Source organism: Hippocampus comes, unplaced genomic scaffold, assembly GCF_001891065.2.
Source record: "Hippocampus comes isolate QL1 unplaced genomic scaffold, H_comes_QL1_v1.1 scaffold449, whole genome shotgun sequence".
Lineage (NCBI taxonomy): Eukaryota > Metazoa > Chordata > Actinopteri > Syngnathiformes > Syngnathidae > Hippocampus > Hippocampus comes.
The window spans coordinates 92728-117899 of NW_017806063.1; the positions used below are offsets into that span (position 1 = coordinate 92728).

Genomic DNA, 25172 nt, shown 5'->3' on the forward strand with positions numbered 1-25172 from the left:
GGGTTGCTCATTATATCCAAATTGTTGCTCTCTCCTACCTTCTATGCAGTGTCAGAAATAGTTTGGGTCATGAGGGCTGGCGGGGGAGCAGCCTCATGCATTAATGAGCAACAAGGTCAGAGGTAGGCGTCAAAGCCGACTCGCGCCAAATATAGAGCTTTTCTCCTGTTTAACTCCCTCCAGTGATTGGCAAAGCAAGTTTTTTCAAGATGTCCCTTACGTGTTGTTACCTTTGGAAGTTGTTTTGACGCTCATCAATACATATATGATTTGTCGACCATCTTTTTCCAGGTCAACGGGATAAATGACTTGTCTTATTCCTCCATCACTGAGTATTCTCCCACTTTATTTGGAGCATTGTATTAGTCATGGCGCTTTCCTTCAATGCGGGATAAATTAAAAGGAGTACCACATAGTGACAGGTTTAGAGTTTTAATTCTGATACAGTCCCACAGGCTTACTTATTGTATGACGTTTGACGACTCCCTCTATATCTAAAACAAATGTCTTCTAAATTTGACACATCACATAGTGTTGTTGAAAACGGTTGAAAGTCGAATGTGCTCCATGCTAAGCTAAAACTGTGGGCTACCAATCTAACGGCCAGCACTTTTTTTGAGGATGCTGAGGATTAAGGTTTGACAAACAAATATTTGCATAGCTCATGCTGTAGGCCTGTGACAACTATTATGACATTGACTTGACATTCGATAAATAAAATGGACATGATCGTATTTTCCACGAGCCAGTATGTCACATTTGTATGAACAACCATCATGCCCAATTTCTTCAACTGGGAAGGAAAAAAATGGCGGGACATGGAGGGCCATCAATTTCCTCACAGGTTGCAATACAAATGCCTCATAGATAGCATTATTTGCTTGATAGCGAAATAAATTCAGCTCTTCAACACTGTTAAAAAAAAAAAGGCATTGTGCAGTCAGGTCAAAGGGGGAGAATCTGAAGGAGAGAAAAGATCGCATTTTGCTCTGCCACTACGGACGTGTTAATATTTAAGTGTCATTTTTGTGGATAGAGACTGAAGCTGTGTTTATCTCAAATATTTGATTAATTGTTCTACATTTCAATTTTGAGAATCAAAAGTAAATTGCTCTTAAAAAGTGGGAGGTAGTCTCTTTGAGTTATGAGGCTCTAATATCATCATTGGCATGAAAGAAAAAAAGCATCATCTATCATCGTTTATCATGATAATTTCTGAAAAATCCAATAAAAAAAAATTGGGGCGGGCCTCGTGAGCTGGCATTTGTTACAATTAATAACACATTTTAATTTAAAAAATAATCACCAAGCATATACAATGAGGCTAGAAAATTCTGAAGGAGTCCTCTACGCTCTCAGGTGCTGCAGGCATGTCTGCTGAATGTCTTTTTTACACACATTAAAATAATCTTTTTATGACATCATCTACACATTCAATTCAGGTATTCAAACAAACAAATCTTCCAAAATATTCTTGCTCAGCCTTTTTAAAAATTCTTTTTCCAATCCTGTCAGCTGGGGTTGCCAACAATTGGATCTGTCAGCTGGAGCATACGCTGACTCTCCCTCGTCCACTGAGGACATCTCTCAAACCACAAGCGTAAAGCAGGCAGACAGGACTTAGTTGCCTCATGTGACAATGATTCCACAGCCAGATACACTGAGACAGAATAGGTCGTGGGGTGTGGAGCAAAGCTTGAAACGCTTTTTTATAGACACATGTTGAACAGTAACCCTTTGATCTTAATCAAGAACAAATGCATGAAAATGTATATATTTTTAATAGAATGTATAGTACATTTACAAAACCTGTGAAGATGTCAATTTGAATAAAGGAAATGGAAAGACAGATTTCCACATTTATACAGCACAACTTCACACAAATCAACAACAGTAAATACTGTATTGCCCCGAATATAAGACGGTGTTTTTTGCATTGAAATAAGACCCCGTCTTATATTCGGGGTCTAGACGTTATACCCATTCACGACGCTAGATGGCGCCATATCATTGAAGCGAATGCTGAACTTGACTCCCCAGGCCAAAGTGAACCCCTGTCACGAAGAATAAAAATAATAATAGCGGTAGCACGAAGAAGAAAAAGAAAAAATAGAGGTAAGAAAGAAAAGAGAAGAAAATAATAGAAGAGATAACAGAAAATGGAGAAACGTAGCGACAATCTGGAGAAAAGTGGGTCGAAGATTGGACAGGTTAACAGGCAGCTGAGGAGCAGTTATGATGTCATTTACATTTCAAAAACCAGAAGCCATTCATTTACGAATGTGATTGCACTTTAGTTTACATATTTAAATGTTCAGATATTAAGATTTGAATGAGGCAAAATAACATGCTTTTTCTCTCAAATATTTTTTGTTATAATCATTTGTTTCAGATGTACTGTAATTATTTTCTGTGTAAAAATTAATTTGGTGTTCTAAAAGTCTTTTTTCATACTTGAGTCTTGAAAAAGAGGGGGTCGTCTTATAATCAGGGCCGTCTTATATTCGGGCCAATCCGGTAATGATGCCAAAACATACCAATAGCTGAGAAATGGTTTCTTCAAAAGCTGCACACCAAAGTGCACTTAAGTGAATTTACTTGCCGTTTTGCTTATTCTGTGCTTTTTTTGTTTGTTTGTTATGAAAATAATTGAAATTGCATATCGAGATGAACTGGTCATTGTTAATGTGTTTGTTGTACGAAGGCTTTGTACCAAATTGAAGTAAATTTCATTCACAACTTTCTCGATTATTTTCCAAAAAGAATCTGCAGTAGTTTGTTGCATCATGGATTTCGACCAAATTCCTATCGACATCCGTTGACAACTTTTTGTCTTAACTTACGCCACTTGTTTATTATGGTAGCGGCAATGCCATACTGTTCATATTATTCATTCTGATCAAATGAAATAATTAAATATTTCTCCAAAATGTTATCTGCTACTAATTAGTTTTTTTGTACAAAATCCGACTAAATACTAATAATTGTGAGTGCATGCTCATGAGTGTAATACATTCAATTAGGGTCTGGAGACAACTTGCTGCTTTCCAAGCTGCCACAGACTGCTGCGACTCACTCACAGATTAACGCTGCTCTTGAGGCAACGAGTGTGCAATTTGTATTTGCACGGTACTTGACATTCATGCAATGGGAAGGCAATTAGGGTGGAACGAGGGTCATAAATAGTGAGCAGAGCTGAAAGTGTTTGCGCTTTGAGCCGCAAATCGTGTGGCACACGGTCGAGGCCCGCCAGTGCTCAACACCTTGTGCCCATGAATCAGTGATTTCACTGTGCTGAAATTTGGATTTTTATGTTTGCAGCTGAGACAGCTCAGAAGAAGAAAATATCCATCTTGAAATTTCGGAGTTATAAATTTAAAAGTGTGACAGGGGTGCACAGTATGTGCAGTACATGCTTACAAAGTCTTAGATTGTGAAATTAAAGTCGCAATTATCCTTAAAATGCAACTTTATCCTAAATCTACCATCCGTGGACCTTATAACAATGTCACAGATACAATCAGCTAAAATTTTCTGTCTAAATATTTACCAAGAATTTGACACCTCTCCGAAAGGAGTCTCCCTGAAGCATTTTCATCTGTTAAGTGGACTTTTATATGATTCTAACATTGTCGAGTACCATATTGTGTCAAATGTTGCCCTCTTGGAGGGCCCCTTCTCATGGTTTCTCATTTTTCCCCAGATGGTTTTTATTTGGTTTGTTTTTACTTGCCCTCCAGGGGTAAAGATCAGTAGAAGTTATTATTTGTCAACTGTGGGTCAGTGTAGTCCTTTGAGAGTTCAAGGGCTATATCAATAAATGTGACTTGACTTGACATTGTTTTTGATGGGGGTTTAACACACAGATCAGAATCAAGGTTACCATTTTCATGTTCAAATACTATATCTGTTTTTGGCTTGGCAACTGCACTTTGGAATTAGCTGAACTGAATTGGCCCGAGTTGTCATTTTGTTGTGTGTACATGAAATGGTTTGTGTTAGTAACTGCTATCACAGGCCTGTTCTATGTCAAAGCTTTTGTGTGTGTGTGTGTGTGTGTGTGTGTGTGTGTGCACACACACACACACACACACACGCATTCAAGTTAAGGAACATCACATTGACTATATTATTACAGAATATACACAGATTCTCATGTACATCCTTGTTGCTACGAGAGTTGCTTTGATTTACCATAGCTCAAATCTTTCAGCGGCTTTACGTTGTTTTTCTGTCTCGTTCATGCTGTTCTCAGCCACTTGGATCAAAGTGTGGGTGTGTGTGAAGGATGGGGATTCTTTTACAGTGACAGAAAAGCCCGCAGTTCTCCACTCGCCTGCCGATGCGTAATAGCTGTCGTTTTCTCCCACAACGCCCCCCCCCAACCCCCACTACCACTCATCTCCACAGGCGTCCTTTCTTTTTTTTTCCATTTCCATGACAGAATTCAAAGGAATATTTTATAAAAGTTCTTCCCCCAGGACATGCAAATAATCAATAAGTATGAGAGAGCTTTAGAAAGGCTTTAAAGCATGAAAATGTATTCTCCTAAATGTAAAGTGAGCCCCCTCCCCCATGCTGCGAGCGAGTCGACACAACAGCTTGTGCGAGTGAATGCGAAGAGACGTGTGTTCACTCTATAGGCCAGCAGGTTATTGAGATTTACGTCGTCTTTCATCCGTGGCATTGGCTTATACTAGAAAAAATATACTACCCTGAATATAGGCACTGTGAAGCCTTCTGATGTCCCTTTGCACTGCACTCCAGTCCTAGAGTAAGATCTTGTCAGTGTGCATGCATACAGATGGAAAATTCCATAAATTCTAAATTGAATTAAATTCTGTATTTACCTGGTAGGTCCATCCAAAAAAAACACAAGCAGCTCAAAAACACTGTATGGGCACAACCTACAGCATGTCCATGAAACATGAATCAGTTTATGTCTGGGATCATAACACTTTACCTTATTTTGCCAGTCCATCCTCCGTCCTCCATCATCCATCCACCTGGGCACCCTTCAGTCAGTGTCCCTCCGTTCTTATTCCTAAAATAATTATCCTCCAACCCAGTCCGTCCTCGTCGTTTTAAAGCGCTTTCGTCCTTACATTTCACCAGTCAGTCTCCCCCAACCAAGAAAAAAAAAAGCGGCCATGCATCTTGTGTCCCCAATGCGTCCTCCTACTTCTATTGAAAAGACGACTCAACAAAACAGGATAATATCTCGTCCAGATTTTTCCCTTACCTAATTCTAGACAAGTGTAGGGCATTGGTGGGATGTCAATTCGGGACAACTCCCGAACAGCTAATCTATTTCGACTTGGCTGACCTTGTCCTGAATGTTTTGGGTTTTTTTCATACAAAGCCTGATTGTCGCGAACATCAATCCCTGCCCTCCCCGAACCCGAGTCATCAATTGCAAATACTTCCCGATTGGGATAATCAGTCAGCAAACCCCATCCCCTTTCCATTCGGCGGAAACAAACTGACTTTATTTGTGCTTACTTGCAGCCTCTCCAGCTCAAATTTCCAGGCTGCCAGGTTATACCGAAACTTTTTCCCAGAATATTTTTTGTAAACCACAGAATAAAAAACAGGAGTGTCTTGACCTTATTTCAAATACCCAAAATGTGGAAATATCTAGACTTGATCATAGTATACCCAAACCTTATCCGGAGAGGTGTAAAATGGAGTCGACCAAATTATTACCAAAAATTGGGTAATTGCTAAAGAATTTACACAAATTTTTGTGGCAACCAAAATAGTGTTTAAAACTTTTCCTTGCACCCTTTATTTCAGATTTATAAAATAGATATGACTAGAACAAGCAGAAGTAGTCTCGAATAAATGACAGCAATAAACCAAAAGGTTGAAAATGTGTCTGGCCGAGACCATCCCGCAAACAAACTCAACCCCAAAATGTCACTGTCAATTCATCCAGAATATTCCCATAAATCTTCACCACACGGATACACCAGACTAAATATGACCCAGGGGTTTAAAGATGGCTAAACTAACTTTAAAGATGTTATAAAGATAAAGATATACTCAATCCCTGAGCACCCATCACAATTTCAGTGGTTGGATCTACAAGCTTTAATTCCTCATTCATTTCAACAGTAGTCAATTTTCGATCCAAACCTGGTTTGGCTGCACCATGGCTGTACATGCTGCTTTTTTCTTTGTGCTGTATGCTTGAATCATTCAGTCTTTTACGCTGTGGCCATGCCACCTCATCTCCTCTGAGGGATGGGTGAGTGTCGGGGGGGAATCCTCTTGTGTCCTCGCCCGATGCTCGTGCACTGAGGCTGAGTGCTGCTGGCTGCTTTCAGGAGACACGCAGTCAAGTGAAATGGCCTCTCTTTGACTGTCAGCTCCCAGGAACACCAAATTGGGTGGGGAGGTGGGGGGTGCGGGGGTGCAGGAGTCTTTGTGATCCAATCCTTTTTCAGACAAGTGGGGGATTAAAGCTGGTACTTTGAACTAGTGGCGGTTAGATTAAGTTGTGAAAAATTCTTATAGGCTCTCCGCAGCTACTGTTTGAAAGCATGATTCGTTGTATGAGTTCTTCTCCTGTATTTTCCAGGCTATAAGTCGCAGTTTTTTTCATAGTTTGGCCAGGGGTACGATTTATACTCTGGAGCGATTTTTGTGTGAAATTATTAACACGATTATGTCATTTCATATTATTTTCACATTAAACCACAAGAGGGCGCTCTCGGCCTGTGTTGATAAATCGACGATGAGTTTGATGTAAATGACGTAGAAGAGGAAGCGGCGCATCATCTACCTCCCGAGTTGGGGGAGTTGTTTAAAAGTGACACAGAGGATGAAGATTTCATTGGATTTAGTGATTTGGAGTGAAACTGATAGTTTGGTCAACTTGTTAGCATGTTCTTTATGCTAGAGTTATTTGAATAACTTAATATGTTACGTTACTGTTACTGACATTACCAGGCATGTCAGTCATGTAACGTTAGTATACCGTACACTTATTCAGCCTGTTGTTCTCTATTTTATTTTTATTTTAAATTGCCTTTCAAGATGACATGTATGTTTTTGGTGTTGGATTTTCAAATAAATTTCCCCCAAAAATGCGATTTATTTTCCAGTGCGACTTACATGTTTTTTCCTTCTTAATTATGCATTTTTTGGCTGTGCGATTTATAATCGGGAGCGACGTATAATCCGAAAAATACGGTATTCATCCAAAAGAAAATACCTACATTTGACCAAAAATCCATCCCTGACTAAGAGTAGAGATACTGTATATTTGGTTTTTTTTTTTGGTGTTTGCATATGTGTGTGCCGAATGAGTCAAGCAAGCTCCCCGGGGCCTGTATAAAATGGGGTGTCACTCTTTTGGGAAACTTTAGTGAACTGGGTGCTTGGAGAACACCCAGAAGGTGTCTGAACCTTCTGGCATCCTTTTTTTTTTTTTCCAAAAGAAAACGATGACCCTTTATGAGCCTACGTGGAACTTAACACCACTAATATTGTATCATACTTTCTTGTAATTATGTCTCCACATAAATCATGATCTTCTTTGCTTGCTTCTTTGCTAAAAATCTTGACTGCCACGTAATAGAATGTATAGTCAATCAGTAACTTATTGGGGCGCCTCAATTATTCTTGGACTCTTACTTTTTGCTAGCTTTTGATCCCTCGCTAATAGTGAGGGGTTCACTGTAGGTACTTTTTGGAAAAGGGCAGAACAAGTCGTGATAACCTTTTCACAAATTCAGGAAAAAAAAAAACTTCCTCAACAGCGCGGTCATGATAATCTCTTCAGTGTCCTGACAATATTTGGAATCCATTATCTTTTCCGTGATAATATAAGTAGTTTGCAAGCGCGCTCGAGCGTGTGACTTTCACATAACAGATGTGCCCAAAGTGTCTTGATTAACGTACAGCGATGCGGCCCTTTATTTTTAGCCAGAGCAGGGTCGGACAATGTGGAAACACTTTTATTACCCTTCTGCTAGGAGATGAATGGCCGACAGCGAAGAAGAGATGCGGTGCCTTTCGGATTCATTTGTCTTTGCCACGTCGAGGCGTGGACGGAGGACGGAAGAGCCGCTCGGTTAGCTCGATCATCATTTGCGCAACGGCCCATGAGGCTACGCTAACAAGTTGCTAAGAAGAAACCAACCCTTTTGTGGATTCAATTCCAAAGAAACATCAAGGTTCAAGCAAGAAGTGTGATTCACTTTAACGAACAATATCCATCCATTTTATATAGTGCCTGTCCTCATTAAGATTGCGAGCAAGCTCTCGCCTATTCCAGGTGACTTAGGGCGAAATGCACACACTGGACTGATCACCAAACAATCGTAGTAGCAGTGAGAGTTGCCTTTCAAATGAATCCAAGTAAATTAGGGACATATACACACAAATAAATGATACGCTTTCTCCTCACAACAGGTACGAATCCATTTGACTGGTGCTGTTTTGCTGTACTTTACATTAGGAGTGTACGATGCAATAAGCCAGATGACCGCATTTGAAGGCGAAAAATACAATACATCAATATGTCTCTGCGTGGTTGTCATGATCATCTCTCATTATTCCACAAAAAATGAATTTTGTGTGTGTTTGTCTTTGTAGGAGCTCTTCACAGCAGAGTGCAAATTTAAAGAGTCCGTGTTCGAGAACTACTATGTCATCTACTCATCCATGTTGTACCGACAACAGGAGTCGGGTCGAGCCTGGTTCCTCGGTCTCAATAAGGAGGGTCAAGCCATGAAGGGGAACAGAGTGAAGAAAACCAAACCAGCCGCTCACTTCCTGCCCAAGCCATTAGAAGGTAGTTATGTTTTGAAAGCTACAACGTGAAGTAGCCTACATATTAAATGCAATACAAAGTACCTGCCTTTTTTAAAAAATGACTACAATAGCATCTCAAGTGTAACTGTTAACAGAAATGGGAGAGGGGATTTGGGACAGGAGGTTGTTTGTTTGGCCAACCACATTATGGCAAACATCATTTTCTGAAATCAGCAATGTGTACTCTGGCCAGCAGAAGTTGGCCAGTGGCAATAAGTGGCCTGTATTGTGAAAAGGCAGTCCTGTTAGCAACCAGTTAAATCCTTCTGGGAGTGGGAGGTTACTTAAATCGTCACTCATACAGGTAAAAAAAAAAAGGAAAAAAAAAAAGAAAAAACAATTTCTCAATCCTTAGTTGGATGGCTTTTTGATTGTCTCATGGAAACTGTGTTGGTCAGAGGTTTCCAACATTCCCTGTACCACGGAATGTTCACATGAGGACATTTTGACGAACAACCGTTTTGGCTTTTAATTTTGCCTTTTAAATGAACTAACCTTATTCCATCTCTTCTCGCATCCCCAGTCGCCATGTACCGAGAGCCATCCCTACACGACGTCGGAGAGACGGTACCCAAAGCGGCGGTCCCGGCCAGTAAAAGCACAAGTGAGCCAGTGGTGATGAACGGAGGTAAACCTGTAAGCAAGCCTGACAAACCCGCCACATAGCCACGCCCCACCTGCCCCCTTGACTGTTTGCTGTTTGCCGGGGTGATGGCGGAAGGTTTTTTCCCCCTTGCTGGAGCGTCTTTCCTCGGTGGATCCAGGCGAACCTTTCTTCTCCCTCTCCTCCACGTTTGTCTCTGCCTTGTCCTCACCCTTTATTCCAGCTGTCTGGTGGAGGGATTCTTAGGTTGAGGCTGGGGGAGGGTGGTGGAGGATTTCCTCAGTACAGGAGGACAATAACGGACCTCTCTGATACTGGAATGCCTTTAAAAATTCCTCTGGAACTGTGAGGTTGTGGTGTGAACATGTGTTTTACAGCCACTTTGATTCCTGAGGGTTCATACAAAAAAAAAGCTCAAAAAACAAAAAAAAACAAATAGAAATTAAAAAAAAAAAAAGTTCCCTTCTTTGATGCCCTACTACAGAGGAAGTCTGTGCACCTGCAGACCTATTTTCTATACCACGGTTCACCAGCTATGTTCTGGGATAGCGGCTGTATAGATAGAATAAATATGTGGACGACCGTCCTTTATTTTTCAATGAGTATTTTCCCCTTCCTCTCTTCTCTTTTCTAGAACCACTCACACAATTTCCACTTTGGCCCCAGAAACACGCGTAAAGGACTCCATACAGACACATGAAAACAATAGGATATTGCGTTTTGTTTTTTTGACAGCACCTGCACTTGGTGATGGAGTGCTAGTTACCACCACTGCAAAAATCAGTGCAATGGGGCTCTCCTCGAAGAGATTTGTAAATAAAGGATGTGGGCGGCAAAAGTACTGTATGGGAATGATGTCTACATACCACACAAGTCCAACCAAGCTGTAGTTCAGCGGCCCACCTTCTTTGGTAAATCTATTTTTCTTGAAGTTTATTTCTGAGCGTGGGCTGTAGGAATATCTCTCGGTCTTGTGGGCCTCCGTTTGCCGACTCCTTGAACTTCTTGGACTCAAGACTTTTGGCCGAGATAATCTGTCCGACATTGGCAGCCAGCCCTTCCGCGGCAGCATCCACAACATTTTCAACATTTACCGGCTGCATCTACAAACTAAAGCATGGGCAAGGTTGATCTTGTGTTCTGTCTCTCTTGCAGCAACAACATCATGTATATTGTAACATTTTCATTGCACAGTATAACGGTTCAGGGGGGGAAAATTACTCAAAAGACGTTTTTAAACAAGTAGGTTATTATTCAAGAGGAATCGTGTCCTAGCTCAGCATGCAGAGTCCAGTACTGATCATTCTGGCCTATCACGTGCCTGTTTTCAAACTCGATTTTTCCCGGCATGCAAAAACCGGTTCCCAGTCCCCACTGGGCCAAAGGTGCCTCGCCCACCCAACCGCCTACTCATCCATTTACAGGACACGTAGCATCGATAGCATAGCGAGAATCACCCTGCTCACTCTTAAATGACCAAAGGCCCCCCCCCCCTCCCCACCCCACACCTACCAGGAAGATTCTTGGAAAATCCTCTCAAGTCATCAGCGCTTTCACTGTGATAGCTTTTCATTTCTGAACCCTTACGAGATCTTTGCGTGACCGCCGCCCTGCTCCACTACTCCTTGGAAAGGTCTTAACGATGTCATTTTTGCAGAGGTTTGTCTACCTTCAATTAGTCACGTGCATGTACTTTCAGAGGTGTCGGGATATACGCACTGTAGTGTAGGACTTGACATGGGCATGTTGCAGGCTACGGCACCCTCACGAGCTACTCTGCACTTTCACCTTGTTACTCTCGTCATGACTGTTAGCAGATGATGACCAATCCTTGACATTTGTCTCGCTTTTATCGGCTTTTCTGACTTGTTCTATTTCATTCAGGTTAAGAAATGTAAATTTTTTTTTACGTTTATCAGAATAAGATACGATTTTAGTTTTGATTTGCTAGTATGAATAGATGCAAGAGCTAGAAAGCATTGTTAATGTTGTTTGGGACTGTGTCTGTATAAATTCTCAGTCATCCAGGTCATGGCAATCCACAAATAGTTGAGGAGAAGGTAATTGGACTTCTAGAAGAATTCTAGTTGCCGTCTACTACACTTTAAAGACAACTAGACCTCTTTCTTGTTGAACTGGACTCCTATTCAACTTTGAAAGGCAACTGGACAAACCTTCTGTTGCCTGGTATTCAACTTTGAAGAAATTGAATTTCACAACCGTACCAGCTATTTTTCATTCAGTTTTGGAGGAAACCAGACTTCTTCTCAGTTGAGCTGGACTCCATTGCCGTTTATTTAACTATCAAGGAAGCTACAGTAGACTTATTCATGGAAGTAGACTTTGAGAACTTTGAAACAACCAAGAAGTTAGTTGCCTTCTATTAGACTTTGAAAGCAAATTTTAGTTGTTATCATCGACCTCTATAAAACTTGGAAACAATCAAAAAGAAATATAGTTGCACTAAATTCCACTAATACACGAAGAAGAAGTCCAGTTGCCTTCTGTTTAACTTCGAAACAACAAATTACTTCTGCTTGGTTGCTGTTCTGGACTTCTATTCAACTTTGACAGTCCAATTGCCTTCATTTCAACTTCAGTGGCAATTTCACTGCCAACTTCAATTTTGTAAATGGCTACGATGTTAAAAGTATGTTTGGATCCACCTCGTCCCTTTACTTTCTGCCATTTTCCTAATACGGGTCAACTCCGTTCATTATGTCTGGCGCATTGCACTTGCATGTACTTCTTTATTATAAATCATTTCGTCGCTTTTTGGTTTTTTTTGTTTTTTTGGCATGGTGGAGAAAGGTGTTGACAAACAGCATGTAACGTAGGATAAGTCTATCCCCAACTGTTGGTATGTATCGCTGCATTTATTTTTTTTAAGAAACTACGTATATGCATAGAGTTTGTCTGATGCATTCATGCATATACAACACATTAAATGTTTATGTGAGAGAGTGCTGTAAATTTACTATGTAATGTTCAATAGAGTGTGTTGTATATTTTTGAACCAGGTAGAGAAAAAAATTATGTTACTGGGATTATGAAGGAGTATTAGGAACACACTGAAAAGAAGAAAAACATTATTCAAATTAAAGCGTACGAAACTTTACAACACCCTCAATAGTCATTATGATACATTCATTCTTGCATAGATATTTTCAAAAAATATTCCCGATCATTATGACTTTATTCTCTTTGACATGATGACTTTTTTTCCTCATGAAAGTACGTCTTTGGTCTTGCGAGAATAAAACCTCTCTCTGAAAAAAATACGATTGTCGTTGCATGATTTTGTTCCTCTGTTCTTATAAAACAAAAATACGATCAATTCCTTTAACCTGATGTGCTTCTTTTCAGTGTGACCTAATACTCATTTGTTAATAATAAAAAAATAAATAAAATTTAAATGGGGAAAAAACTTTTGTCATTGGTTGTGGCACTTTATGGCTAAAAGGGTTGGAAAAAACCCAAAACGTTTCAACAATTTGGTATTTATCCTTACCTCGTAGGGTCCTGAGCCAAATCCCATCAAAATCGTAAATGCTCCTCTGAATGGGTGAAGATTCTCACCTGAATGGACACTGTTGGAGATTCAAAAGGGCACGCACTCCATATTAAATTTCATTTTCACTTGCGGTTTAATGGCCACTTTCCAAATTCTTTTGCGCATATAACACATGTATGTCCTCTCAATTTTCTCCACTCGAGTCTGTGAGGAATATCCATACCTGGAAGTCTGAGTCTCGTTTTTTTTTTGTTTGTTTTTTTGTGAAGGTTAACGAAAGAGTCACTATTGAAATGATTTATTTTTTTAAAAACAAATATGTAACACTATATACCATTGCAAGTATGCCCATTTGGAGTTATGTCATGTTATAAACCAAATTTGTAACCATGTATGTATGTTTAAGGTCTTCACATTGTTTTCCATGCAAATTGTCGTGTCATGCGGCATATTTAATGTTTTATTTAAAAAAACAAAACAAGAAAGTAAAAAGAAATAAAAATGCTCAAACAATGCAAACTGTCTGCCTCCATTGCCTCATTTGTCTTAGTTTGTCAACTTGCATCCGATTTTGCATATCAGCGGAATAAGTGTGTGATTAAAAAAAAAAAAAAATAGTGAACCGAATTTTACAAAAAAATAGCTTGGAGCCAGTATAATACAAGAAATAAAACCAAGTCCATGTTTTGCTTCTCCAAGCTTTGATTCCTTGTTGCTTTTGAGGGTCTCAGTACTCGGCCCCCACCCAGATTTCGCACGCGTTCCCGGTCCAGCCGTCCCAGCACTCGCAGGTGCCGCAGTTGCACAGTCCGTTCCCTGCAATGATGTAGAATAGACAAGCTGTGAATGACGAGGATAAAGGAAACAAGATATCTCTTTTCACAACATGACCCTCTCTGGGAGCATCACTTGGATGTCACAAGTCTCACGGGGAAGAAACCAAATATGGGGGTGTTATTTCCTTTAGTGAAAGAAACTGCTCCAAAAAAATCATGGGAATTACATTGTGCTGTTTAAGTGTTCCTTTAATTTTTTTAGCGCAAGATATTTTATTGGTAGGTTTTCTTGTTGTCATTTCATTTTTGGGCCAGATAAATCACAATTTTTTTTAGGGCTCTCCAGTTCTAAAAAAGTCCCTATAGTTTATTGATGTGTTCAACATGATTAAAATTCACAAGGGATTTGAGGTATGACCTTCGAAAATTGCTTAAGTTGCACTCCCTGGAATTTTTGTGAAAACTCAGCCTTTGAGGCCTGTTCAATTTTAGGAAGGATCATGGATTTTTGTATTCTCTGGAATTTTCTTGTTGTCTGTCATAGACGTAGACCCACAAGAAAGTCTCCAAAACCTTTGTATGAAAACACAGGCAGCCTGTATTTTGGTTTGAAACAGGATTTTTTTTCTGGGCATTTTGGCTATGATCAGTTGTCGCTCAAAGTCAAACTTTCGTCGAGATATTTTGGCCAATTGTTACCAAATGCTAACTGAGGACTTTGGTACTGCAGCGTCCAGAACTATGGTATGTCATAACTGTAGGCTAACATTAGCACTTGTATTTGTACTTTTTTTGCCACGTATCCTCAAAAGTTACAGTGATGAATTTGCTCAACCAATGAGTGACTAGCTCTGGGTAACCGCCCCATATGGCATTGGCTTCCTAGAAAAGTAGCTAAAAATGAACTTGATAGCCTCTCCTTTTGCCAAAGGAAAATTGAGCGCAAGATGCAGTATGTCAAGCAGAGTAGGCACCGTTCAGTGGAAAAGGGCCGTAGCACACGCAGTACAGCACTTTTTGAATAAAATCCTTGGACATTTAAGATCAGCTGGTGTACCTGTGCAGACAAGGTCATCATGTTTGTCACACTCTCTGTCATCACACTCGCAGTACTCTCCAGACACCCACCAGTCCTTGGTGGAACAGATACACTGGCCGCAGTGACAGGAACCTGCAACATGCCAAAATATATGAGAGAGAGTTCAATTCCATCTTTATTTTGCTGTAACTAATGCTCTCTTCTGATGGTGTTGATGCCCACGATGCACTTTGCAATAGTTTATGCTCCTTCATTTTTAATTTTTTTTTTTTTAGAGGGGAAGGGAAGGGGGCAATGTTTGACATTCCCTCATTATTTATGCCACATTAATAATGCCCCCTCTGCTCCTTAATTTGCCGTTGTTAATGTTCCCTCTTCATTTCGCAATCGTTAACAACCTCCCCTCTCCCTTGTTTTCCTATTTTTGATGTTCCCTCATTATTTCAGAATTTGTGACGGTCCTTCGTTACTTTGCCGTTGTTGACAATCCCTTCTTATTTTTGCGTTGTGGATGCTCCCTCATTATTTTTCAATTGAAGACCTTCCTACTTTGTTTTCAAATTGACATTCCCTCGCTTAATTTGTAAACAATGATACATTCTTCTTATTTTGCCATTGTTTACAGTCCCTCTTAAGTTTGGTTATTATCTGGATCAAAAATATCTTGTAAATATAACACAACACAAATAAGAGTGTTTTTTTAAACAATGGTGACAAATTTGACTGAATAAAATATTGCCAAGTATAGAAAATCATTAAATATAGAGTCTGTCTTTGAGCTGAAGAACGGTGTGTGCATGTCCGCTGAGGGCAGTAAAAACATGCCCTGCTCGAACTTCACATGTCAACAAATACATTACTTCATACAATATATGCCTAAGTGTATGCAGTCAGTTTCTGCTTCCGCCATGTCTAGTATTGTGCATCATCCACCCGCCGATTTTGAAGAGATTGAGATGAGTCACGTCATGTTCACGTCCGCAATGGTGCAAACTACCCGTTTCTAACTGTGCCAAACTGTGTGCGTCTGTGAATACACCAATACTTGTGTATGTAGCCTACCCCTTTTCCACTGTTAGATCGCATTACATGGTACACTGAGGGTTGGCACAAATATAGGACCCGGTGTCCATAGTTACGTAATTTTAACACTCCCTTACTTGGGAATGCCTGACTTCCATTCTTTATTCTGTGATTTTTGAAGCACCTTCCTACTTTTGACACACACTAATTTTGAAATGATTCACTCTACCTCAAAATGTTTTAATCGTTAACTTGACATTCCCTGCAAAGTACCCGAGCATAATAAAAGTGAATTTTGCAGGACCCCTTAGAAACATGGCTTGTACATATTACAATTAGTGTTAATATTGTTGAATTGTAATAAATGCAAGTACCATTACCAGCCTTATTTTAAGGTATCAGATACTCAGTGAGGCTGCTGATACCAGCACGATACTTAAGGGAAAAACAAATAATAATAAGTCCTCCTTGGCAATAGCTGGTGCAATAATGTAACAGTTTCACAAATTGGCACTTATCATCTGCTGGAGAAAGAAACATCTTTGTTCACCCTTTTTTGCCATTGTCTGAAATTAAATTTTATATATGAAAAGTATTGGAGGAATCGGTACTCTGCATCAGTGAGTGAATACTCCAACTGGTATCCGTTTGACAAAAAAATGGTATTGAACATCCCTCGTAAATGATCTAAGACATTAACATTATTATTGTTATTATTCATATACGTTACCTTTGCCACTGCAGAGGACTCCATCGGCAGTCTCGCACTGCTCCTTGCTTTGGGCGTCACTTATATCACATGACCTGGGGAAGCGGCACTGTTTGCCAAACCAACCGTCCTCACAAATGCAGCGTCCACACGAGCAGTAACCGTGACCTGGTGACAGAGGGCAGACGGTCTATTGGCTTACAGGAGGAATAATATGAGGCAGGGCCAGGATAAAATCAATAACCTTTGTTTCCACAACATACAGCGAATAGAATTGACTATTTGACCACAGATTGCACAGATTTTTCTGCAATCTCAATACATTAGACCTAAGCTCAGTCAGCACACTGAGTTAATTATTTCAGAAGGGTACTTGTGATGGGAAAGTAAAAAAGTGTGATGACCATAGAACAAGAACAAAAACTCGTACGATTTAAGAGATTGGTAAACATCTGTTCTGACTATCAGATGAACTGATTAGTTAACTAGTCGCCGAGTTAGTGATACTTAACTTCCGGTTGGCATGTAAACAAATGATGACAACACGTGTTAACGTGTTAAAACCTGTTCTCCAAGTGTTCACTACACATCTGCAAAAATATCACTACTTGGTCTAGCCTAGCCTCTGGGCAGATTACTTCACATGAGATGTTCACCGAGCATGAAAATTTTGCCCTTGTTGATGACGTTTACCTCCTCTAATTTTTCAAGTGTTGATACTCCCTCATTGCTTTCTAAACACTTACACTGCCTACTTATCGTATTTTGCATTTGTTTACGTTCTCTGAGTCAGGATGTTGTATTTCTATTATACATAAAGTAGTTAACTAATTTGAACACTTGTATGACAGGTGAGTTTTAAAAATATCCTTAAGATATGTTCCAACAGATATTAAATTTAAAAAAAAAGGCTTGACACTGAAAAGGGCCCTTTCTAATTCTATTATTTCCTATGAGCAAGATGATTCTAAATACAACCTAACAAAACAACAAGAAGTCACAAGTAACATCAGCATGTGATGTTCTGAAATTAAAAGCAGAGACCTGTCTCACTTTGCAGCAGTAGCCACGCATGGCTGCCTCAATCAGTCAGGGCACGGAGGAAGAGTCATTGATTTAGAGCGACGGAAGCAGCGTGTTAGTTCAATTAGTTTCCGCCTTGCCTCGCACAGAGCACAGTACCACACATACTTACTATGCATCTTATAGGCTGGTTTGATTGACAGGTCAGTGTATGTGACAAAAGAACAAATAAATGGTTTAGTGTGACGAAGAGCGTACCAAACATTCTTTGATGATAGATTCAAGCCAAGTCCCCCTCCTTTCTTGTCGTTTCTCTGCACAACTTGATAATACATACATACATACATACATCTTCCGAACCGCTTGATCCTCACTAGGGTCGCGGGGGGTGCTGGAGCCCATCCCAGCTGTCTTCGGGCAGTAGGCGGGGGACACCCTGAATCGGTTGCCAGCCAATCGCAGGGCACACAGAGACGGACAACCTAGTCTTTTTGAAATTTCGTGCGTGTGTGCACTCACCCCCGCACACCTCCCCTGAGAGGTCCTCACACTGTCGGTCGTCACACTCGCAGTTCTTGCCATGAACTCGACTGTCCCCAGGTGGGTGACAAGTACATTGTCCACACTGGCACTGACCTACAAAAGATAAACAGACAGAAGATGGTCTATTCCCACCTCGATCTCTTTTGTGACTAAAGTGTTGGTAGCATGTATAGAAAAAGCATGTGTTTGCACTTAACACTTGTGTACGTAGCTGAGTTGCAAAGAACAGGTAAAGATGAATGTTTTTGGAAGGATGAAAAGCTCTGCAAGTAGTATTATGGTTATTGAGTCTAAAATGAAATGAGTGGTGACATGATAGAAACAGCAGCTTATGCTTTCTTTTAAATGTGAGCAACCCCATACGTGACAAGGACAACATCAACATGTTATTTACTACTCTTATAGCGAGTGGTGTATTGAGATGACCAACAAAGCATACCAAATAGGATTTTGGTGGTTAATTTCGTTGTTGTGAAATTACAATCAGTGCATAAATGGTCAATAAATATATACAATCAAGTACACCATTCTGCAATTGGCTGGCAAACACTCCAGGGACAAGCACTATAGAAAATGGATGGAAGTTACCTACTCTTAATATTTATCATCTGCAACTGTATAATTATCATGCACATGTCAAAATAATTTAACCACTTTAAAGGAAAGAATTTTAGAACACTCTACATTCCTATTGATTAGAAAAAAGACAAAAAGTAGTCCTTCTTGTATGTAGCCTCGTTCAGCATTGTTCCTGCAACTTTTTTTCCCTTGATATCAAATGTCGGTAATATCAACCGATGGCACACAATGATCCACGTGACAGCATCAAAGCCAATTCACTTGTGCCTTGATGCATTATCACTTAAAGGTCATTCTGAAATGGCTACAATTGATAATGCCGCGTGATTGGTGGACTTGACATTCAGTAGTTCAGCAGCTGACCAAGTGTACCCAATAAAGGAGCAATAAAGGTGCAATAGGATACAGCACACTGCATATATTTATATTTATGGGTGCACCAGGTATGCTAGCACCTTTTTAGAAGTGAAATGGAAATAGCCATCCATCCATCCATGTGTTTGGGCAGCAAGTGGTGTACACCCTGAACCGGTTGCCAGCCAATCGCAAGGCACACGTCCCATAAAAGGTTTTCACATTTCTGAAACATTATTTGTTGCTTAAAGGTTCCGCCATGGAGCTCGGTAAACATTTTGGAGTTGTACATTTTCCCCCCCCCCCCCACACACACACACACGCACGTGCACCCACTCGCACACACACACATCCTCAGACACATTAAGCGTGGCACCATCTGTGCAAGGGAGTCAGTTGCCCTGGCAACCACTGATGTCATAGCACCCTTGCCTTATCGATTATATCTGCCTGTCAAACCATCCACACCTGGAAAGAGAGAGAGAGAGAGAGAGAGAGACAGAGAGACAGAGAGAGAAAGAGGGAGTGTGTGTGTGTGTGCGTGTGTGTGTGTGTGTGTGTGTGTGTGTGTGTGTGTGTGTGATTTGTCACATTTTCTGAACAGGACACATCAGGCAAACGTTGCCAAGAGACAATTTTGTTTTCATGGATAACTCTGCAGATGCACGGCACTAACTGAGGGTGGTTGAGAACTCGGCAAATTAAATTTTGCCATTTTGAGTGTGGTGACACAAGGTCAGTTACTGGGCAGCATACTGCATCTCGCAGAAACAGAAGGGTGGAAAATGTGCAGCATTTTAAAGCTTCGAAAGATGACCTATTAGTCACAGTGCCAGGTGCCAATGAAAGAAGCGGAAGGTCAACATCGATGCAAGCAACAATGGAGGACACGCAGCCTTATATGAATACAATGGAGAGAACACACATTGTGTACCAAAATGTGTCAAGCTGAACATAATTGTACCTATTCATGTTGATGCTGTGATTGAGAGTAGAGTCTCGATGCTTGCCAGGTTCTTGTAACTATTCTTATTCATCCAGGTCATTTCATTCTCTGGGTATCCAACAGTCATAAAGATGCCTAGTTAGAGAGGCCTCTGTCCATCAATAAGTCGTGGGTGGGAACTCCCTCATTGCTATTCCATTCAGTTGTGGTGGAGCTGCTTCTGCAGTCTCTGATGATTGTTTTTGTTTGTTTGTTTGTTTGTTTTTTGGAGACAAAATCTTTTGAGTCTCTTTGGGTTCCATGAAATAATGACATTGAATGTGGTGGATAGGTAGTGTCGTAATCCACCTTCTCTGTTTAGACATGTTTTTTCCATCTTCATGTAGATGGCCTTTCTGTGGTGGTGTAGCTTGAAACCCCAACAGACCTGAGTTCATAGTACTGCTCGGCAGAGTTCTGCAAATTTTCAACCAAAAACATGTGGGATCAAATATGAGTTTTGATGTAGTATCCCCGAGTTCTTTGGTTTATGGTTTCAGAAGTGGGATAGCTGTTGGTGGTTTGACCAGAATAGAGTCATCAGAATGAGGCCATCCAAGCCTGGCTCTTTGATGTCATGGCCGCAGTGCATGTCTTTGCAGCCAACAGACCTGTGTTCACCTATTGGTTACTAAGAGTACTACTAAGAATTGTCTGCAAAAAAAAGGTTTCAAAAGAGGCATGCTTTGACCTGAAGCCATATGAGCCTGGCTCTTTGGTGTCATGGTCAAGGTACTGGTTTTTCCACCAAACATACTGGTTCAAATATGATTTGAGGAGTACCTCAGAATTGCGCTAATTGCTTTAAACCAAGCCATGGTAACTTAGTCAGTGACCTTCAGAATTGTTTCAAAGTGAGTGTCGTAGTACCAGCTGGTGACTAGTGAAGTGAGAAGTCATCGGGATGACACATACTGTCAGAGGCGAGCTGTAGAGGGAAATCACATCGAAAATGTCACTCAGATCTTTCGCGTCGCCTCACAAAATAAACTGCAAAAACCCCCTTTAACTCTGACCTTTTTCTGCACGTCAAATGCCAGGTATGAGACTATACGACCGTTCATTGCATTTCCATCACATTTGGCAAGGAATCCCAATGATGAAAGCAGGTGTTTCCTTGAGGAAATACCTCATGGTGGAAAGAATGTGCTTTTGTGTCTCAGGGAGAAGAATAATAAAAAAATTCCTTCAAGCTGCTGGTTCACATTTCAGGTTTTTTTTCTGCTCAAGCTGCCATCTGCACCTACTATACATGCCTCCTATTCTACTGCCCGACTTCCCATCACTGATCTTGCAGTTTTTTGGCGCTCAGCCCAGTACGATTCCATTAAACTCAGTTTCAAAAAGGAAGTCAAGTCAAAAAATGTCATTGAAATGTGGACAATTCACACCCACTAGTCTAAACCCGGCATTATGGTTAATAATGTGTTTGTGGCAGCAAAATCCACCAGTTCATGTCCATCTCAAGGGGCGGCCATGATTGGTCTTTACCTGAGCCCTTAGGAACTGTGATGTTCTTTACCTGAGCCCTTAGGTACTGTGATGTCATTATCAATCCACAACAAGTGGCAAAATGGCCATCACCTCAGATGGATAAAAGCAACCCTCCATTTATTGCAGCCATGTCGTATTTGGTGAGAGGTGGGGAACACCCTGGACTGGCCGCCAGTCAATCACAGGGTCATTGATAAACATCTCCTCCAATCAAGTCACGTACGCACAGATGCGAGCGCGAAAACAACATGAGAGAGGGCCAGGCTGGTCCACCAATATTATACACTACTAAAAGACTATAGACCATTGAGGTCCCAAGGTCACCGTGGCTACAGCAAAGACTTTATTCTCCATGTTAGGACCCATTAGCAGGATTTCGAAGCTCTCTTGACATGGTACGTTTACTACATACGGTATGTGGCTTGAATCCATATTGCCAAAAAGTGTATACTGTAACTTCGATAAACAACTTTAACTTGTTGAAGACTTGGACAAAACTCTAACACAACTCTTGTGTTGGTGTCCAAGAGGGTGTCCACTAAAATATTCTCGAAACACTAACGTTCAAAATCAACTTGGCGACATCAGAGGTGCTATTTCAAACCATTAATATGATTTTGAAGCTGTCACAATCAGTGTCAGCAAGTATGGCAACAAATTGCATATTATTCCCTCCATTAAAAAACATGACTAGGATTTTGACGCTGTCAGGATTTTTTTTTACTTTAGTTTGTTTCAAACAAGTGCTTTAACACCTTAGTGTCTGCAGTAATGAAGCAAAAACGCAGAGATGGGCATTCGATCCCGAGGATGGAACGGACCATCTATCCATCCAGGATGAACGCCCATTTTGACAGAGGATGGAGGACAATGAGTTTTTTTTTGTTTTGTTTTTTTTGTTGTTTTTTTTTTTTTAAAGGACAGACTAAGCAAGGACAGAAGATGTTTTTTGTTCGTCCCTTTGATCATCCCGAACTGGGTTAAGTATGTGGTGTCGCAATGCAAAATAGCAAGGCCAGAGTCTAGCCAATTGCTGTATTTTTTTTAACAGGCTATTCAGCACATACACGAGGTCGTATGACTCACGTAGGCACCTTTATAGAACATTCCCTTTTTATCTCAACAGTATCTCTTATGTACACTCAGAGAATATAACAAAGTACCTACGGACACGGATTTCACTACCGATCAATCCAGCCGGTTAAAAATGCTGGCTATGTTGTATGTCTCTCAAAGCCCACCAAGATTATTATGACCCTCCCCCCTCCATTTCAGGCACAGATTTCTAAAAGTAAAATTGTTATTATTATTGTTTTATTTGGTCATAAGAGCTATTTTATTGTGAAATACTAGGTTGAGTTGCTTATCACTGAAACATTAAAAGTATAGCGAAACAGTTAATGTCATTTTTGTTTGAATGATGGCCAGTGTTATCTGCAACAGCCAAACACAGCATTACTGAAAATGGGACAGAAGCGCTTTTAAAGCACGAGGACAGATGGGAACGGAAGACGATTATTTTATGAAAAAGGACGGAGGGACGATGACGGATACCCAGGTCACGGACGGACCGGCAAAATAGTGCCCATCTCTGCTAAAACGTGCTAAACAATTTCAACTTGTGACTGATTCCGTGGCACGTTTGTCCTGACACTTGTTAAACCCACTGCCATCAATCAACAGGCCACAATGGTCCACAAGAATGAGCGAGCTGCACATCTGCTGCATTAGAGTGACTTTCCAATGCCACCCGTATCCAATTGTAGGTCTGCCTTCAGCGGTTTTCGGGGTTGCAAGGAAACGAGCTTCTGCTGTCCAAAAGGGGTGAATAACACGTCAGAAATCACACAAATCGAGCCACCACTAGTACACTGTAACTTTGTGGTTGATATAGCAAATGCTCCTATTCTATTATAGATACACTCTAAGGCAAATGTCATGAATATTTTTGAAAATGAGAGTTATTTCTTGGGTAATGATTAATATACGAAAAGCCACCCTTTTGGTAAACACTTCTGAAATAATAAATTAGTTCATACTTACTTTAATTATATTACTCATAACATTGGTCAATAGCACATTTTAATCAGTGATGGTTTTATATGTCCCTAAATGTACATAGTATTTTAACACTGATTTAAAAAGTGGCTTTTTTCTTGCACATCAGATTTTTTTTTTTTTAAGTTTGACCTATAAAACCAGGTGCAATGCATATTTTATCATGCATTGCAATTTATAGCTATGACATTTCAGAAGAAACTACACCTTGTGCTAAACTTAACCCTTAATTCATAAATATGATTAAATCTAGTATACAGTATTACTATATTACATACAGGGCCGCCACAATGGGCTTTAATATGTGCCACTAGAAAGTGAATCTAAATAATTTGAATTTGTCCCGAAACCTGAATAAGTGCATCGAAAAACTGAATTTGAATTGTACAATTTGAATTTCTCACTGAAAATTCAAGTCTGTATATTTTGACATTCAGTTTTCCAAATATAAACTTGAATCATTTCCACACAGATTCAGTTCGCTTAACTTTTCACATTCAGTGTGTGGTACAAGCCATCGGGTCAGGCAGGGGTGTCAGACCCATTTTCATCACTGGCCATATTTTAGTTACCATTTCCCTTGGAGAGCCATTATGATTGAAATCAAATAAAGAAGTCAAGAATAACAATTTATTCAACTGTTGTTGGAGTTACTGTAATGGGGTATTTGGCAACAAGAAAATACTTACAATGTCTCTCTTATTTATTACATATGAGAATTTGAAATTTTCATACATATTTTAGCAACCATCATGGAAGTTGCCATGTTTGATTTGCTTTCGCAGGCCACATAAAATGGTGTGGCGGGCCTGATATGGCCCCTCGGCCTTGACTTTGACACTGGTGGGGTCAGGGAGGCATGAAAAGATGCTTCTTTTCAAATTTAGGAAGGGACTGTTTATATTTAGAAATGAATCCCCATAGTCAGAACGTCTAGATTTCCGGGTTGTGGTTTTGTCAAACCTTGTTAAGGTTTGAAAAGGCACAATGTTGATGACCCCTGTTCTGAAAACATTCAATTAAAAGAAATATTGAAAAAACTCAGCTTGTAATGCCCTGTTTTGATTGACACTGCCAAAAGGTATTATTTTAATATGCTTTGTCATGTTTGGATCTATTCAAAAGAGGCACTAGAAATGACCCACTTTTACAGATGAGAGGTGAGAGCTCAGTGCAAGGGGTTACCATAGCAACAGGAGTGCAAGAGGGAAGGAAGCGGGTGTACCTCGTCCAAAGCAGGGCAGTCTGGACGTTCCCCGGCACTTCTTCAGGCTGCTCTCCAGAGAAATGGAGCAGGAGAGCGGATGCTCGCACTTCTTTCCGGACCAGCCATCCTTGCAGTCACACCTGCCGCAGTGACACTGACCGTGACCTGGAGGAAGGGAGGGATGCTGCATCAAACACCCAAGCTAGCACCATTTATTCATATTTTTCAAACAACAAAGTTTTCAGTCACAACTGCCATGAAGATTGTTCTGAATATAAAAAACAAAAAATAAAGCAAAATCAACAAAAGTCCCCCGTGAGCTGTCACCTAACCATGGTGGAGGATTTTGTGTGTCCAAATGATCCCATGAGCTAAGTTTTCTGGGGCTGTATGCCCCTTGCAGGGTCACCCATGGCAACAGGTCCTAGATGAAGGACCAGA

General features: G+C 40.4%; 2 protein-coding genes across 4 annotated transcripts in view; one reads left to right on the forward strand and one right to left on the reverse strand.

The window, feature by feature from the left end:
- Positions 1-12821, forward strand: part of fgf14 (fibroblast growth factor 14) — a 92393-nt gene extending 79572 nt beyond the window's left edge. For all 3 annotated transcript variants that reach the window (XM_019893429.1, XM_019893431.1, XM_019893430.1), the window contains 2 exons: positions 8605-8803; positions 9347-12821. In XM_019893429.1, the coding sequence (XP_019748988.1) occupies positions 8605-8803; positions 9347-9489 (342 nt within the window). In that variant the 3' untranslated portion in view covers positions 9490-12821. The remainder of the gene's footprint in view (positions 1-8604; positions 8804-9346) is intronic.
- Positions 12822-13223: 402 nt separating this feature from the next.
- Positions 13224-25172, reverse strand: part of itgbl1 (integrin, beta-like 1) — a 35276-nt gene continuing 23327 nt past the window's right edge. Inside the window, exons 7-11 of the mRNA XM_019893428.1 lie at positions 24750-24896; positions 18031-18147; positions 16510-16656; positions 14775-14888; positions 13224-13757 (exon numbers count right to left, since the gene is read on the reverse strand). Of these exons, the coding sequence (XP_019748987.1) occupies positions 13669-13757; positions 14775-14888; positions 16510-16656; positions 18031-18147; positions 24750-24896 (614 nt within the window). The 3' untranslated portion in view covers positions 13224-13668. The remainder of the gene's footprint in view (positions 13758-14774; positions 14889-16509; positions 16657-18030; positions 18148-24749; positions 24897-25172) is intronic.